We start from the raw sequence: 15,830 nt of genomic DNA, 5'->3' as shown, positions 1-15,830 counted from the left end.
AAAAACAGTGTTTAATGTTTTTACAGCTACGCATGAAATCTGGGTGCACTGCCTCAAAGTCTGAATTATAAGGAAACCCAGCTTACTCACTTTGTCTACAAAGAGAGGCGCTGTGATTTAGTTAGGAATCTGTAGTTTTTCGTTTTACTGTATGTTTTTCTGTGTCATGGGTCCCTTAGTTACAGGCTCAAGTGGGATTTGGCTGGTTGGGAAACCTTAAAATCGAATTTAGTAACGCTGAGAAAAGAATTCCTTAGAAATAAATAATTTGTTTTGATCAGCTGATCTGTGCTGCTCCTTCCACATGCACTGCTCGTTGTGGGTTTAGTCATATGCATTTAAGATATAAGCAGGTATTTCAGGGTGCATGTGGCTGATTTCCCAACCCAAACACACTTGAAAGTTAGAATAAAAGTGAGAATTTAGTGGGTGAATCTAATAGATAACCTTAAATATAGATTGATATCTGCTACCCTTGCTATAACCTAGTATTAACCATGAACAACTGGTCTGCTCTGTACCGGTCTAATATATACTTTACTACAAACTAACCAGTTTTGCCTGAAGTTCAAATGAGTCAAAAATGAATATACTTCTGGTTTGCATTATTTTCCACAAAACCACATTCATCAGTACATTATATATAAGTTCGATATTTGATTTAAAAACATTAATTAGAACAGTATGGTTCCACTTTAGCAGATGTAACTTATTGTGCAGTCCTTACTTTTGAACATAATTTCTCATTTCCCTTTCAGCTACGCAAATCTTTCTCCATCTCTCAGCGTCGCACATTGTTTCGTTTTTGTTTCTTCTCTGCTTTGAAAATACAGAAACTTTACATCATTCCTGGTTCCAGCCCACGTTAACCCTATGGTTACAAATGTTATACTACTAAATGCTGGGGTTTTACTGTGATTTCAAAGGTTTAAAGCAATCACTTGAAGTGCAGCAACACCATCTGAAACTACAACACCCTCTGCCAACCTAAAACTACAGCAAAACCAAAACAGCTAAAAGTTATAGCAGCACCTTTTGTGTTTAGCTTTTTCTGTGCTTGCATTTTTTTCTTTATGTGAACAAAAGCCTATTAAACTTTCCTTCTGCCAAGATTACACAAGTATCACACAGTTTCAGGTGGAGGTGTGTCAAAGGAAAAGCCCAACAATGAGTCTTCACTTTTATTATTGTAACAAAACATGATTAGAATTATTTACAGGAACAAAGAAGAAAAAAAAAAAAAAAGACAGACATGAATGAACTTAATTTCTTCTCTCCGGGGATGTCAGGGACTTTACATGAGGACTGGCGACTCATTCAACATATTTACCGAGGATATCTGCATCACGGAACAGGAAATAGTCCTATGGGAGAAAAGACAAGAAAAAAATGTAACTAATTTCAGCACAAAAGTGTGGACGGAGTCTGAGGAAACTGCACCGCACCTTGTCATCCAAAATGACTTTAGTCCCACCGTACTCTGGTAGAAGAACCTTCTCCCCAACCTTAACGCTCACTGGATGGATTTCTCCCTTCTGAAAGAAGGAGAAAAACATGTTAGGCATGAAGTAACACCACAGTTGTTACTGAGTCTTTTATATTTAAAAATCAATAAAAATCTGTATTTTTGTTTCACCCTATAATTTACAAGAAAATACAGTCATGCAGTGGATGGTCACATGACACGTAGCTTCCCTGATCCTAACAGCTTTTTAAAGGGCAGATGGCTGAGGATCTGTGCTTCAGCAGGAGTCCTGTTCACTGTGTATTTAGAGATACATTTTTACTGCAGTTTTCAAATGCATCATTGAGAGAAAAATCCTAGGTTAGGTTAGATCAGGTCTGAAGGTCAACCAGACACTGACTATGTTAGCAGTGCTAACCCAATTCTGTAACCAGGGTTCAGGAAATAGTAAAGTCCAGATTTTATTCTCTTAATGCATCATATTTAAAGGTGCAGCACCTTCAGAAAACTAAAACCAGAAATTGTAAAAACTATAACAGACTTTATTTTGAACAGTTTTGCTTTTCCAGGAGCAACTGTGTATACAGAAATAAGAGTCGTGCGCATAAAAAGAATTATGCTGCATCAGCCTAACCCTTTAAAGCAGGGGTGGGTTACTCCAGGGCTCAAGGATTGGGGTCCTGCAGGTTTTAGATGCGTCCTTGATCCAACGCAGCTGATTCAAATGGCTAAATGACCTCAACAATTCTCGTACTTCTCCAGAGGCCTGGTAATGAACTAATCATTTGACTCAGGTATGTTGACCCAGGGTGAGATCTAAAACCTGCAGGACACCAGCCCTCGAGGCCTGGAGTTGTCCACCCCTGCTTTAAACCCAATCAGGGACACTGAAGGATAAGCAATAACTATAATATTGGAATCTTTTCAAAGTAAAACCCATCTCAAGCATGATATACTGATTCATAACTGTCTTGTTTTGGAGGGGAATAAAGTTTCTGTTTTGTGTATTTTATGTTCAATATAGGTATTTGTTGTGCCTGAAAATGAATAAATAAATGAATGAATGAATGAAAAGAGTTCTTAATTTAATTATTGTTTTTATTAATGGTATTGTGAATTGTGAGATTTTCATGTAATTTAATACCAACTGCTAAAACAAGCTTTAGTTTATAAAATAAAACAAAAACCATACACTCTTCTTGTAGCAGCTATGCCATGTATGCTTACCTGGGTGACAGAGCCAGGTCCGACTGCCACCACTGTAGCCTGCAGCACTTTGCCTTGAGACTTCTCTGGCAGCATGATGCCCCCCTTTGTTACCGTCTCTGCTGTGAAGCGCTCCACAAGCACCCGGTCAAACAGAGGAAGGAATTTTCTGAAAGCCTGGAGACCACACAAAGACAGGACATATTAGCACGACTATCACACTATGTTTAGGTGAACTGGGCAGCTAATGATTCATCATTAGAAATAAAAGTTGGAGGAAAAGAAAAATCCTACAAATTTGACTCCAAACTTTTAAGTTGGCTCTCTTGTGTAACACGCCCCACTCCCCTGACTTATGTGTTATCTGTACACACACAGATTTGCTGCAAAGGTTTTAAAATGTGAACATTAACTAGATTCAGTGCTTCACATGCTTCACATGCTTACAGTTAAGTCAAGCTGTAAGTTAATACAGAAACGTGCTGGTTATAATGCATGAGTGAATAATAAACTGCTGGGTTTGAGTTAAAGAAAGCGGGTGGAGGTCAGCGACAGAGGCAGCCTTTGTCAATCAGTTTCCGCTAAACTGAAAATTAACTTTTCCTCACTTATCTACTTGAGTCTGAAATCACGAGGGAGGACAGCAGCTGTGCAGCCTTTCAAAGAGACACTGATCAACTTTTTTCTGTCACGACTTTAAGGACAACATTTGTTTAAAAGCAACTGCATGAGTGACCTTCAGTAAAGGTCATTTGTGACTGTGATGGAGGAGGGTGATGGAGTGGGACTGGTCCCAGTTTGATAAGTAGGGAAAGGAGGCGGAGCTTCCACACTATGTCTGAGGGGTCCAGGCCAAGGACTCTTCACCTCTCCACTGATAAAACAAACTAACCAACATCAATCAGCCCTGAGCCTGGATCAAACATCCTCCTGCTCACTGGTACCAGATAAAATCCAAGGCCAGACGAAGCAGTTTTCACAAAGTTCTTAACAAGTTGCATAAGCTCATTATGATTAGCCCCACATTTCTGTCAGATGCACCAACTTTTCTCCTTATACTTTAGCCACTGATAGTGTTTTGATTGGCTTATGACCTGACGAGAAAACCAGATGTATACTAGACATCTACATTTAAATTGAGTATCAAGCTAGTTGAGGATCTAGTTTTGGCAGACATGGTTTCTACTTAAACAAGGGTTCAAAAGAACTACCCACCTAAGTGTCTCATAACATTTCAAGATGGCTGACCAGTGGCAAGACTCAATTCTAGTAGTAACCTGTTCTATACAATGAGTACTTTTGATTTCGTACATTTTTAAATATTAGCATTACCTTTACTTGTGACAATGTTTCTACACAGGGGTGATGCAACTTTTCCAAAGCAAATGTGTACAGACAAGTATAACTCCCTCTACACTGATAAGCCTTTAAAGAGATTTACTGCAGTAAAAAGCACTCAATTTTCCTCAAATGCGGTGGATAAAGTACTTGAGTACCTCATTTGTCCTGAATGCAATCTGAGTGGATGCTGCTGTAAAAACTACTTTCAAGCAAACGAAACTTCCGCTGCTCCTGACTCAGAGGCCATGATGTCAGTAGTAGTTCAGCAGGAACAATGGGACTGCATGTCGCTCCTCACTAAATCTCATGCCTGGAGGTTTGTGACCTTGAGCTTGACGGTAAACGCAAACTTGCTGCACCTTGTGTGTGTGTGTGTGTGTGTGTGTGTGAATGAATGAATAAATGGCTACACTAAGTGCAATTACTTACCTTTTTACTTCAGCTAACAGTGCGCTCATAGCTGTACTTGTATACAGGTCTTATGATCCCTCATCTAGTTTTAGGCTTTGTGGCTTGCCATTAAGACAAACGTGCATTTGTTTAAGCTCATTCTTAGCTCCCTTGCAGCGTGACCTTGTCACTGATGTTCACTTTAGCTAACATGCGGCTAAGAATAACTAAAAGCTGGTCAGTTTATTTAAACCGTCTACTGACTGCGTCACCTATATCAAAGAACTCGGCGGTGATTGACGCTCGTTTTTTGTTCGCCTTTTTTAAATTAACCAGGCACCTTACCATTTCTGGACGTGTGTGAGGTCTGAGAGCCGGCGTGAATCTGCACCCCGAATCCTTGGTGAGCGTGAATATGGTACGCTGAAGGATAGCTCCACGTGAAGAAATATCCAGAATGCGCATGCGCACTAACCTGCCCTGAACTCGTCAGGCGCAAGGGAAAGTTCTAGTACACCCAAGGCCAACATCAAAATATTTTTTAAAAGCTCACACATTATTTAATAAAAGCAAAACATGTACGGGACATTTTCTAAAACTGCTTTAGTGACTTTTCGGTCTTTGAAACACTCCGAGCTGAGGCAATGTTGCACAATGTCAACTTTGACCCTTTTTTTTCCGCCAATGGCACGCCAGAAAATTCTGGAACCGTTTGCCCAGGAACGAGCATTAATTTATAATTCTACATATTTCTATCCTAATTAGCCTATTTTACACACTGTTTTGACTTTATTTTATCGAGAACTATAATTCAAGTAATCGTGTGCCCGCACGTCATTATGAATTTTAAAAGAAGAGCACTTTTATTAGGTAGTTATGGTTTATACACAGTCTGGGCGGGCCGGTACATAACCCGGATGTGCTAGGCCATGTGCAGTTCTGTCTCCGTTATTCCACACGACTGTTCTCTCCTCCAGTCGTTATAGCATTCCGTCTTGCAGACCGGCTAGCAGCAAGCCTTTACCTCAACTCACAGGTAAGTGTGGACACTGCTGCAAGTGTCTGAAGCTACTCAGTTTACGTTACAGCCCGAATACTCGCGAATAGCGCTAGCTTTTGTGTAGAGTACATTCTGCGCATGCTGCTCAGGAGGCTCGAGTTTGATAGCTCCGCGCTAACATATTTCTTCCCCTTCTAACTGCAAGGACACACGAGTGTGACTACAGACTTTAACCGACAGGCTAGCTGTCTCTGTGCTCTCCTCGTAAGTGTATTGTCTCGACTGTTAAATGTGCTTTGCTCGTGTGGAGTAAGAGGAAGATAGCGAATGATTAAAAGCAGTTAAAACCTCGCAGTGAGACCGTGTATGAGCTGAGCAGGGATGGAGAAAGCACTTCCACACGTGCTTTCACAAATTTGACCTTGTGACGCACGACCTGAAGAGCGCACGCGTGGGGTGGACGTTTCTTAATCCAGTCACGGTCAATGCGCATAGAATTAACAGTCAAGAGACTCAAGCATTTAGAACATCTTTTAGTCAACTATCACATATTTTGAAGTAGTTACACTTAATTGATTTTTTTATATTCATCTGCACTGAATTTACTATGGTTATTGGTCGCTCAGTAGCTTAAATACAGCTTAACCTCAAGTAATTACAACAAGAATGGGGATAAAGTCGCGGGGGTGGTGTTGTACACGACTTTTAAAAACATGGATTATCTGGGGTTACAATCCTGTGGTCCTTAGACCTTAATAACAATCCATGGTTGTAAACCCCATTTAAAAATCGCCGATAACCGACAAGGGGCTCTTGCATACTACTGCTGCACAGTTTAAACTCGTAATAGCTTGTTGTTCTTGCAGTACCCAATAATTTACAATTTCTACTTTTTGATAATTGATATGTTACTCAATGATTAAAATATGGTCATTATTCGCTAAGCCGGTGTGATCTGGCTGACTGAAGTCACTGACAGGTTTTCCTAACTGGTTTTAACAGGTTGGCTCTGGGGCTACCTTGTCATTTTTACTAACCCCTTAATGAATGTTAAAGAATGTTCCAGGCTCTTTCTTTGGTTTGTTCGTTTGTTACAAGGACATTACACTGCTACTGTTCTATCAAAATTTTAATCGAATATCCTCATGTGGCTGTCATTTTTCTTAGAAACAAAAATCAGGTGTTTAAAAAAAAACAAAACTAGTTATTCTTTGTTTTTACATTCATCGGGCCCCAATATGTCCAAATATCAAAGAGAAATTAAAAATGCATGCTGTGGAAGAGTTCAGGTCTTAGGAGGTTAATGAAATATCTTCCAGTTTCAACCACTTAATTGACACATTTTTCAGATATTCTGGCTGTCAGATTGTGTTGTTCAACTATTAATAAAATGTATTCAGCTGCACCTCTCTTTACTTTTAATATGTAGGTAGGCAGGCCAAAACCAGTATTGGTAACACTTAAAACCATTAAACTTGCAGATTAATGATAAGTCCAGGGGACTCTGCCCCCTTGTTGTTTAGTACAACTGGAGATGTTCCTTTATTCATTCATTCACAAGTCTCATGTCATGCCGTCTGCGGCCACTAGGGGTGTACGTATTACATATGCGAAGAAATGTAATTAAACTTTGGGATACTTGGAGTCATCATTATGGCCTAACCTGTGTTTTCCTCCCACAGACATGTTTCGTTTAGCCACAGTCATGAGGCAGGTGAGGCCTGTGAGCCGCGCGCTGGCTCCCCACCTCACACGAGCCTACGCCAAGGATGTGAAGTTTGGGGCTGACGCTCGTGCCCTCATGCTGCAGGGAGTGGACCTGCTGGCTGATGCCGTGGCTGTCACCATGGGCCCAAAGGTAACGCCCCCTTTGCTTTTTTTTTTTTTTTTTCTTGAATATTAGACCAGTTTTCTAGGAGACTGTACAGAAAGATCCTTAATATCTTACACTGAGTGTTGGTGTAGGCCAGGGGTCAGCAACCTTTAAGACCCTAAGAGCCATTTGGAGCCCGTTTCCACACAAAAGAAAACACTGGGAGCCGCTAATACGTTTTGACATCTAAAATGAAGATAACACTGTATATATTGTTTTTTACCTTGTGCTTTGTGTGAACAACTAAGGTGTGTTGCTTATGAAATCCACGAAGTGCTACAGAGAAAATCACATTTTATTAATGTAATTAACACATTTTTAACTCTTAAAGAAATATAACAAAAGGAAAGACACCCAGCTGAACTAAAATGATCCATGTAGCAAACAAAAACTGTTGTGAGCCACCAACCTTATATTGCCTTTGGGCTGTTGGAGCCTTGACCTGACTTTTAAAATCTAATTGGGGAAAAAAAGCATTATGCTGCTGAAAAATGAAAAATAGATATTTGCAAAATTCTGCCTAAATATGTATTTTACCTGGTTAATGTGTGTGGCGGGGCGTGGTCTGAAACGCCGCTGCAGCGGAGGCAGACGCACCTGAGCTGCACCCGCAATCACACCTTGCCACCTCAACGTCTGTGCTCGCTCTGCTGTTGTGTTGGTGTGTGTCGGGCTGTGAGCTGAAAAGCTACAGCCGGCTGTATGCGTACAGCAACCGTGTGTGAAAAGTGGTCAATAAAGAGATGCTGAAAAGCATGTTCACGGAAACATCGTCGGGTCTGCTGTGGTATGTTTACAATGGGACTTCTGCTCCTGAACCTCTGCACACAGAGTCTGCAAATCGGGGCTGTACGAAGTCACTTTCATCTTTACGCAGGACTGTAAGCTGTCATCTGTGAGGCATGAGCGGTTTTGTTTTTAACATAGTTCACGGTGGAGAACAGCTGCTGACATAATGTGGCTCCGAAGATCCGTAATTGGCCTACCTGGGGTTGAAAGTCTCGATAAATGCACAGCGTTTCGGCGGGTATACTGGCTTCCGCGAGTGTGACGCTTATTTTGAGCGATGAAAAAATAATAGAATATAATTTTATTTTTACATTTCAATATTACAATAATCTTCCACTTTAGAACTAAAAGTTAAAAAAAGAACTAACATAAATAAATAATAAATAATACACTTCAGCTAAATACTTCTAATTTATTTTCCCAAACCACGCGGAGCCGCAGTACAAGGACTAAAGAGCCGCAGGTTGCCGACCCCTGGTGTAGGCTTTCAGCTCCTGGTCTTGCATTGGGCCAACTTTACTGAGTGGTTGGCACTAATAAATACAGATATTTGAACAAAAGGTGGGCAGAACTGGGGCTCTTACAGCTAGATATTTGTACACTTTGACTTGATGCCACAAAGGGGTACCCTGCCCTCCACAGGCAGAGAAGGGAAATCACTGAATTTCTTGCCAAAAGCAGGTTTAATTTCAGCAAAGAATTGAGATGTATTTGGACTAATAAAGCAGATATGCTAGCCTAAGTCCTTCATCAGCCAAGTGTTAAACAAAATGCATTAATCATTATGCTAAATGCCTCTTGCAATGCAACAAATGGCATAGACTTAAGAAAATACTGGAGATGAAAGTGATTATTTGTCTTTGTGAAACATATGTGCAGAACTTTTCATCTCACAACTTTCTGGCTCATTTCAGGGTCGCACTGTCATCATCGAGCAGAGCTGGGGCAGTCCAAAGGTCACCAAGGATGGCGTGACGGTGGCAAAGAGCATTGATCTGAAGGACAAGTACAAGAACATTGGTGCCAAGCTGGTGCAGGATGTGGCCAACAACACCAACGAGGAGGCCGGCGACGGCACGACCACCGCCACTGTACTGGCTCGCGCCATCGCCAAGGAAGGTTTCGACAACATCAGCAAAGGTGCGAACCCCGTGGAGATTCGCCGAGGTGTCATGATGGCTGTAGAAACCATCATCAACGAGCTGAAGAACCTTTCAAAGCCCGTCACAACCCCCGAGGAGATCGCACAGGTATGGTAATGTTTCTGCTGTCTCCATGGGGCCTCGGGCATTTGGGATTTGAGTTTTAATTATGAGTCTGCTCTTTCAGGTTGCTACAATCTCAGCCAATGGAGATGTGGAGATTGGCAACATCATTTCTAATGCCATGAAGAAAGTTGGCCGCAAGGGAGTCATCACCGTGAAGGTTGGTTTCAGAGATTTCCTCCTGCTGGAGAAAACCTCATTTACTCGTCCAATGAACATTTACTGTCTGATTTTTGAGGACAGCTTGTAAATGTTTGGTTCAATTTGCCAGGATGGGAAGACTCTGCATGATGAGCTGGAGATCATTGAGGGTATGAAGTTTGACCGTGGGTACATCTCCCCTTACTTCATCAACACTGCCAAAGGTAAGGCTGCTGAACAGGTTTCAGCTGTGCATTACTACTCGCTAAAAGTTTTAACTGATAAACCGGTGCTGTGCACTCATTATAAAATGACCAGTTAGTGTGAAAGGCTTGTAAGAGTCCCACTGTCCTCCTACAGGAGCACAACAAACAAACCGTATCTAAACTATTTATCCTCTTTAGTTGTTGCCATTTATCTCTTTGTAGCTGCCTGACTAGAATGTCCAGCATAACATGTTAGTTTCTTAAATTTTTATTTTATAGGTTTTGTCTGAATCTGTGTTAGACACTTTGTAAATGTGTTATTTCATGTAATATTGGTTTGCACCACCAGGTGGGGCAGTGAGCCCAGACAAGGCATTTGTATTCAGTGGTGACTTGGAAAATAGGCAAAGTCCATTGAGGTAATGGGGTCTAAAGTTCAACAGCAGTGTGCTTCCAAAAACATCTCAACACACTGACTTGTTAAGTGCTGCCCCCTGCTGGAGAAAGTGTATGCTTTGCAGAAGGTATTTGGAAATAACGCATTGATAATCAGGGAAAGGGCAAGCACCCCAGAAGATCATCTGACAGTGTTTTAAACACAAGTCATTATCTGTGACTAGGTATGGGTATCGTTTAGGTTTTATCTGATACCGGTGCCAAACCGGTACTTTTGAAACGGTGCCAGTGCTTAACCGGTGCTTAAAGAATGGAGAACACAAAATTGGTCCAAAAACCTCTCATGTTCAGCTGTTTGTTTTTTTGTAAAAAGATAACAATGTTAGCCTTTTCTGCAGCTATGGGGCATATATGGTATCACTCTTGGCTGGAAGCAGTGCTTAAACAATGGAAAAAAACACAAACTTTGTCCAAAAACCTCTCATGTTTAACTGTTTTCCACAAGAAGACAGCATCATGTAGCTATGATGATGTTTGCTAGTTCACCTTACATGCATTCATGTAATAACGTGGTTAGCGTACTCAACGTAAATTGCACACGAACAACATTAAGCTACTCACGCAGAGAAGAACGGCTGCTGCTGCATCATCATCCGTCATCATTTCTGCTACACTGGCAGGGCTAGGGGCCAGGACTCTCCTCTTCGTGTTTTTGGGGGATGTTGCTAACTCCGGGTCTGATAACAGGCACCACACCCGCAGTAGATGCGCTCGGTGTGAGGTCTCGCAGCAAGCTATCAAATACGGCGCATTTTTTCGGCTTTTAAAAAAAACCGCTATGCGTCGCCAGGTGTTTCATCGGATTCTTGGTGTTACCTCCTTTGACAGTATCACAGTATCAGCTTAAAGCACTTGTTGCTGCTGAGTTTGCATATTTTGCTGTGAAGTACAGCCAGACTTTTGACCGCTTCAGCTTGGGCATTTTTAATCTGTAGCTCTGCTCTAAAAGAACGTACGTACCTGGCCCCGCCTACTATCCTCGGAAACGTAAAATGATTGGCTAGAATCTAAAGTGTATCACAGCTCAGGAAAATAAAGCACCGAAATGTGCGCTGCTTTTCGGTCTGGTTACTACCGTTTATGTCAGAACAGTACCCATCCCTATCTGTGACAGTGTTGAAACGGTTTGCTTTATTGAATTGTTAGTGTTTTCACTTGCATCAAAATATAATCTTTACAGACAAATTTGAAGTGTAAAAAAAAAAAAAAAAAAAAAAAAAAAAAAAGACAGAAGCATGCTTTCAAACTTATCCGTCTAACATCGATACTGTGTGCTGACTGGATTTAACAGTAAAACATGCAGGTTTTGTAACCATTAAACTGTGAATGGTTTTCATGTGCCAAGTCTTGTTTCTTCCTGTTTCTACCAGGCCAGAAGTGTGAGTTCCAGGATGCCTACCTGCTGCTGAGTGAGAAGAAGATCTCCAGTGTCCAGAGCATTGTGCCAGCTCTGGAAATTGCCAACCAGCACCGTAAACCTCTGGTTATCGTGGCAGAGGACGTGGATGGAGAAGCTCTGAGCACCTTGGTTCTCAACAGGTACATTGTTGTTGTGAAGTCGGGGACTGAGATGCATGTTAACTGCTTAAGGAAAAAAGAGAAAACTACACTGAGGGAACTTTGAATGTGTAGTAGCTATTTATTTATTTATTTATTTTCAGGCTGAAGGTTGGGCTTCAGGTGGTAGCAGTTAAAGCCCCAGGCTTTGGCGACAACAGGAAGAACCAGTTGAAGGATATGGCCATCGCCACCGGGGGGACTGTAGGTTCTCATCAGTCTTAAGTGTGGCAACTCTTTATAAATCTGAACTGCCATCTGATGGTATATCGTTCTTTGTGTATCTGTAGGTGTTTGGGGATGAGGCTCTGGGCCTGGCTCTTGAGGACATCCAGGCTCATGACTTCGGCAAGGTCGGCGAGGTGCAGATCACTAAAGACGACACCCTGCTGCTGAGGGGAGGAGGCAGCTCGGCTGAGATTGAGAAACGGGCGGCAGAGATCGCCGAGCAGCTGGAAAGCACCACCAGTGACTACGAGAAGGAGAAGCTCAACGAGAGGCTGGCAAAGCTTTCGGATGGAGTCGCCGTGCTCAAGGTTGGATTCGGCACCATTTGTGGATGAGTGGTTTTTCCTGTGGAGAGGCAAAGCTGTGACACCTTTGCTCTATTTCAGGTGGGAGGAACAAGTGATGTGGAAGTGAATGAGAAGAAGGACCGCGTGACAGATGCTCTGAATGCCACCAGGGCAGCTGTTGAGGAGGGCATTGTTCCTGGAGGAGGTTGTGCCCTGCTGCGCTGCATCCCCGCCCTCGACGCCCTCAAAACTGCCAACTCTGACCAGAAGATCGGTAAGATTGTGCTTTAGCCTCTTCTCGGTAACACCCATACTCCTAGGGTTACATACGAGCTTCGGTTTTAACCAGCGCCTCGATCTAAACAGGTGTGGACATCATCAGACGGGCGCTTCGTATTCCTGCCATGACCATTGCCAAAAACGCAGGTGTGGAGGGTTCACTCGTTGTGGAAAAGATCCTGCTGGGATCCCCTGGGACGGGCTACGATGCCATGCAGGGAGAGTACGTCAATATGGTGGAGAAGGGCATCATTGACCCCACAAAGGTACAGCTCAGCCAATCACATTCACTCGCAAGATGGATGCTATATAGCTTTTTGTTTTGGGTTTTTTTTTCATGGCAGATTATGGAGGAGCTTTAACTTTTTATTTCCTCCTCTTACAGGTGGTGAGGACAGCACTGATGGATGCTGCAGGAGTAGCATCTCTGCTCTCCACTGCTGAGGCTGTCGTCACAGAGCTCCCCAAGGAGGAGAAGGAAATGCCAGGGGGCATGGGAGGCATGGGCGGCATGGGGGGTATGGGGGGTGGAATGGGTTTCTGAGCCACTCCTCCTGATCTTTGTGTACAGACTCAATCAGGAGCTTAGTGGAGCTGGAGAACTGCCCCCACTGAGCTCTGCCCACAGTGATGGACGGACTGACGACGAATATGTCAGAGATGCAAATGTTTGATAAATGCTCAAAAGACTTGAGCCCACGAGTCCACCTGCTACACTAGAGTCCTCCTCAAACCTTTTCCATTAGCACTTAACTCCTCGTCAAATGCTCAACAGACTTAAACTAATACCAGTGAAGAAGGAAATTCAGCAGTGTTCATATTTGAGGATGGTTCCAGTTTATTTCTACCTGATGTATTTCCCGTGTGGGTCTTTAGATCATAAACATTGTACTCACTACATCTGTTGTAGGGAAACAAGGAGTAAAACTTCTAAACTCCAGAACATCTGGGTCTCCGTCCTCTTGTGTCTCTTCATCGGCTGTCTCTGAGTGAGAGCGGCCTTCTTCACGCCTTTGCTTTCCAGTGACCCAGCTGTACTCAGAAGCACAGCTCTCACCTGCTCATCGGGAGGCTGTGTTTCAGGTTTCATGTTGGGTTCACATGGGATTGCTTTCCATAAATGGAGGGTATGGGTTTTGCACAAGTCCAATGTTCTTTGAAAGGTAGACGGCCTGAATTTCTGCCCAGATTTAGTTTAGTGTGGCAACTCCTTGTTACCCTGAACCTCTACAACACAATCCAAAATGAGTTTGACAATGAGCTACAAAAGGGAAATAAGCAGGGTGGAATAAACTGTAACTATCCTTAAATGGACCACAGAGCCTCAGCATCTGTCCTTCACTCTTGTCTTTTTTCTTTTCTTTTTTTTTTAATTATTTGTATGTGTTGTCTGTGATTGACTTGAATTCATCTGTGATTGAATTAAAGCAGTTTTCGTACATACACGGAGCCTTTCTCCATCTTGTCTTGTTACAACTGGACAAAGAGTGCCTAAGTGACCAGAAGTGGAGCGTCGTCAGGAGCCCGTGTAGTCTGAATGTTTACCGAGTCGCGTTTCTGCATCGGAGTGTACAGCTGATTGTATGTGAGGGGCTCGGGATCCTTTGCTATGGAGTAGATGTGAAATCCTCGTTTCCTCCATCGTGGCACAGCACTCACAGAAAGCAACCGGAGAGTGATCTTTGTCTTGCTACTTTATTCCAAACAGCAGCGATGGTTCCACTACTCTTTCATGTAGATGTTAATTGTGGTTTCTTTTTTTAATTTTCATTAATAAACTCTTATTCTGATGTGCAGATTCATGTTTGTTTCTGCTATGTAGTCTCCACAAATCAGTCTGCTTCCTTTAGTAAAGCAGGTTGGGGTTAAGTTTGTCTTCTCAACCAAAGCTCACCTTTTGTTCAACCATCCAGGCAGAAGCTGAAGATGTCTTGCTAGTACAACCATGAAAACGATACAGATGAAACTTGTGCATAAACATTAGCAGATGGAGGATTAAGTACAGATTTCTGCATATACACAGTTTGTCCAGTCGCTCCCACCTGTTTCCAAACCATTCAGGCCTTATTGTTGCAGAGAGGTCACTGTACCCAGAGTGTTTTGCTACAGTAGTTCCTGTCAAAGTTGGCTTTAATGTTTAACCTCAGTAAACGGTTAATAATCGTCACACTAAATCAGGAATGGCTCTATCACTTTGGGACCAAAGTGAGCACACTTTGCCTCTATGAAGCTGTTAGGACCATTTAGAAACCCAGTATTCAAATTCAAATTCAAATTCAAATTTTATTTGTCACGTACACAGTCATACACAGTACGATATGTAGTGAAATGCTTGGACAACTGCTCGTGACCTAAAGAAAACAAAAAAGGAAAAGGCTATGAATAAGATAGGAAATAAATATGAAAAATTAAAAAGGGTAAATTTAACTAGGAAGGAATAGAATATAAATTAAGGTTAAAAATGAAATAACTGTACAACACAAATTAGAATGAAGGGTAAATTTAACTGGGAAAGAATAAGATAAAATATATAAATTAAAGTTGAAAATAAAATAACTGTACAACAAAATACACAATATAGAACTATATAAGAATGTATGAAGAAATATAAATATAAATAAATATATACACAATAACAGCAGCTGTACAAGTATTAACCGGAAATGAAGAATATAGTGACCAGTGTTGTGCAAAACCAAAGTCCAGAAAGTCCAGTGTGTGTGTAAGAACTGTATGTGTGGGTCAGTACTGTGTGGTGGTGTGATTGAGAGACCGTATCGCCTGCGGGAAGAAGCTCCTCCTCAGTCTCTCTGTGTTGGTCTTCAGGGAGCGGAATCGCTTTCCTGACCTCAGCAGAGAGAACAGTCTGTTGTTGGGATGGCTGAGGTCCTTCACGATCTTCCTGGCCTTGGTCCAGCACCGCCTGCTGTAGATTGAGTGCAGGTCAGGGAGCTCGGAGCGGATGGTGCGCTCAGCTGACCGCACAACCCTCTGTAGAGCTCGTCTGTCCTGCATGGTGCTGTTCCCGAACCAGGTTAAGATGTTTCCCGCCAGGATGCTCTCTATGGTGCACGAGTAAAAGTTCCTGAGCACCTTGGAGGGCAGTTGGAAGTCTCTCAAGCGTCTGAGGTGGTAGAGACGCTGTCGGGCCTTTTTCACCACGGTGTTGATGTGACAGGACCATGACAGGTCCTGCGTGATGTGAACTCCGAGGTATTTGAAGCTGTCCACTCTCTCCACTGGGCACTCGTTGATGACGGGGGTCTGGTAGTTCCTCTCCTGCTTAGTGCTGAAGTCCACTATCAGCTCCTTTGTCTTACTGACGTTTAGAAGGAGGTTGTTCCTCT

General features: G+C 42.5%; 2 protein-coding genes across 2 annotated transcripts; one reads left to right on the top strand and one right to left on the bottom strand.

Annotated features, from left to right (window-relative positions):
• Positions 1 to 1,167: 1,167 nt before the first annotated feature.
• Positions 1,168 to 4,902, bottom strand: hspe1 (heat shock 10 protein 1). Its single transcript, XM_085383669.1, has 4 exons — positions 4,748 to 4,902; positions 2,693 to 2,848; positions 1,446 to 1,535; positions 1,168 to 1,364 (listed from the first exon to the last, which is right to left on the bottom strand). Exons 1-4 carry the CDS (start codon positions 4,865 to 4,867, stop codon positions 1,314 to 1,316), a joined length of 417 nt encoding a protein of 138 aa, XP_085239795.1. The 5' UTR covers positions 4,868 to 4,902; the 3' UTR covers positions 1,168 to 1,313.
• Positions 4,903 to 5,296: 394 nt separating this feature from the next.
• hspd1 (heat shock 60 protein 1) lies at positions 5,297 to 14,279 on the top strand. The gene is made up of 11 exons (XM_085383668.1): positions 5,297 to 5,438; positions 7,085 to 7,260; positions 8,979 to 9,314; positions 9,394 to 9,489; positions 9,601 to 9,694; positions 11,503 to 11,671; positions 11,794 to 11,893; positions 11,980 to 12,225; positions 12,304 to 12,478; positions 12,571 to 12,749; positions 12,869 to 14,279. Exons 2-11 carry the CDS (start codon positions 7,087 to 7,089, stop codon positions 13,025 to 13,027), a joined length of 1,728 nt encoding a protein of 575 aa, XP_085239794.1. The 5' UTR covers positions 5,297 to 5,438; positions 7,085 to 7,086; the 3' UTR covers positions 13,028 to 14,279.
• Positions 14,280 to 15,830: the final 1,551 nt, after the last annotated feature.

Source organism: Rhamphochromis longiceps, linkage group LG16 (genome assembly GCF_057381845.1).
Source record: "Rhamphochromis longiceps isolate RC_006_pf linkage group LG16, R_longiceps_female_GT1.1, whole genome shotgun sequence".
NCBI classification, from domain to species: Eukaryota; Metazoa; Chordata; class Actinopteri; order Cichliformes; family Cichlidae; genus Rhamphochromis; species Rhamphochromis longiceps.
Note: the sequence above shows the minus strand (reverse complement) of the source record. Positions and strands in the feature narration are given on the sequence as shown.

What these genes read in the sequence shown, in the direction of transcription:
- hspe1 (XM_085383669.1), bottom strand. Translation starts at nt 4,867, where the DNA reads ATGCGCATTCTGGATATTTCTTCACGTGGAGCTATCCTTCAGCGTACC. An exon ending in CTCACACACGTCCAGAAATG is followed by an intron (nt 2,849 to 4,747) that starts GTAAGGTGCCTG and finishes TGTGGTCTCCAG; the next exon opens with GCTTTCAGAAAATTCCTTCC. An exon ending in GACCTGGCTCTGTCACCCAG is followed by an intron (nt 1,536 to 2,692) that starts GTAAGCATACAT and finishes TCCTTCTTTCAG; the next exon opens with AAGGGAGAAATCCATCCAGT.
- hspd1 (XM_085383668.1), top strand. Translation starts at nt 7,087, where the DNA reads ATGTTTCGTTTAGCCACAGTCATGAGGCAGGTGAGGCCTGTGAGCCGC. An exon ending in AGGGAGTCATCACCGTGAAG is followed by an intron (nt 9,490 to 9,600) that starts GTTGGTTTCAGA and finishes TCAATTTGCCAG; the next exon opens with GATGGGAAGACTCTGCATGA. An exon ending in CTTCATCAACACTGCCAAAG is followed by an intron (nt 9,695 to 11,502) that starts GTAAGGCTGCTG and finishes TGTTTCTACCAG; the next exon opens with GCCAGAAGTGTGAGTTCCAG.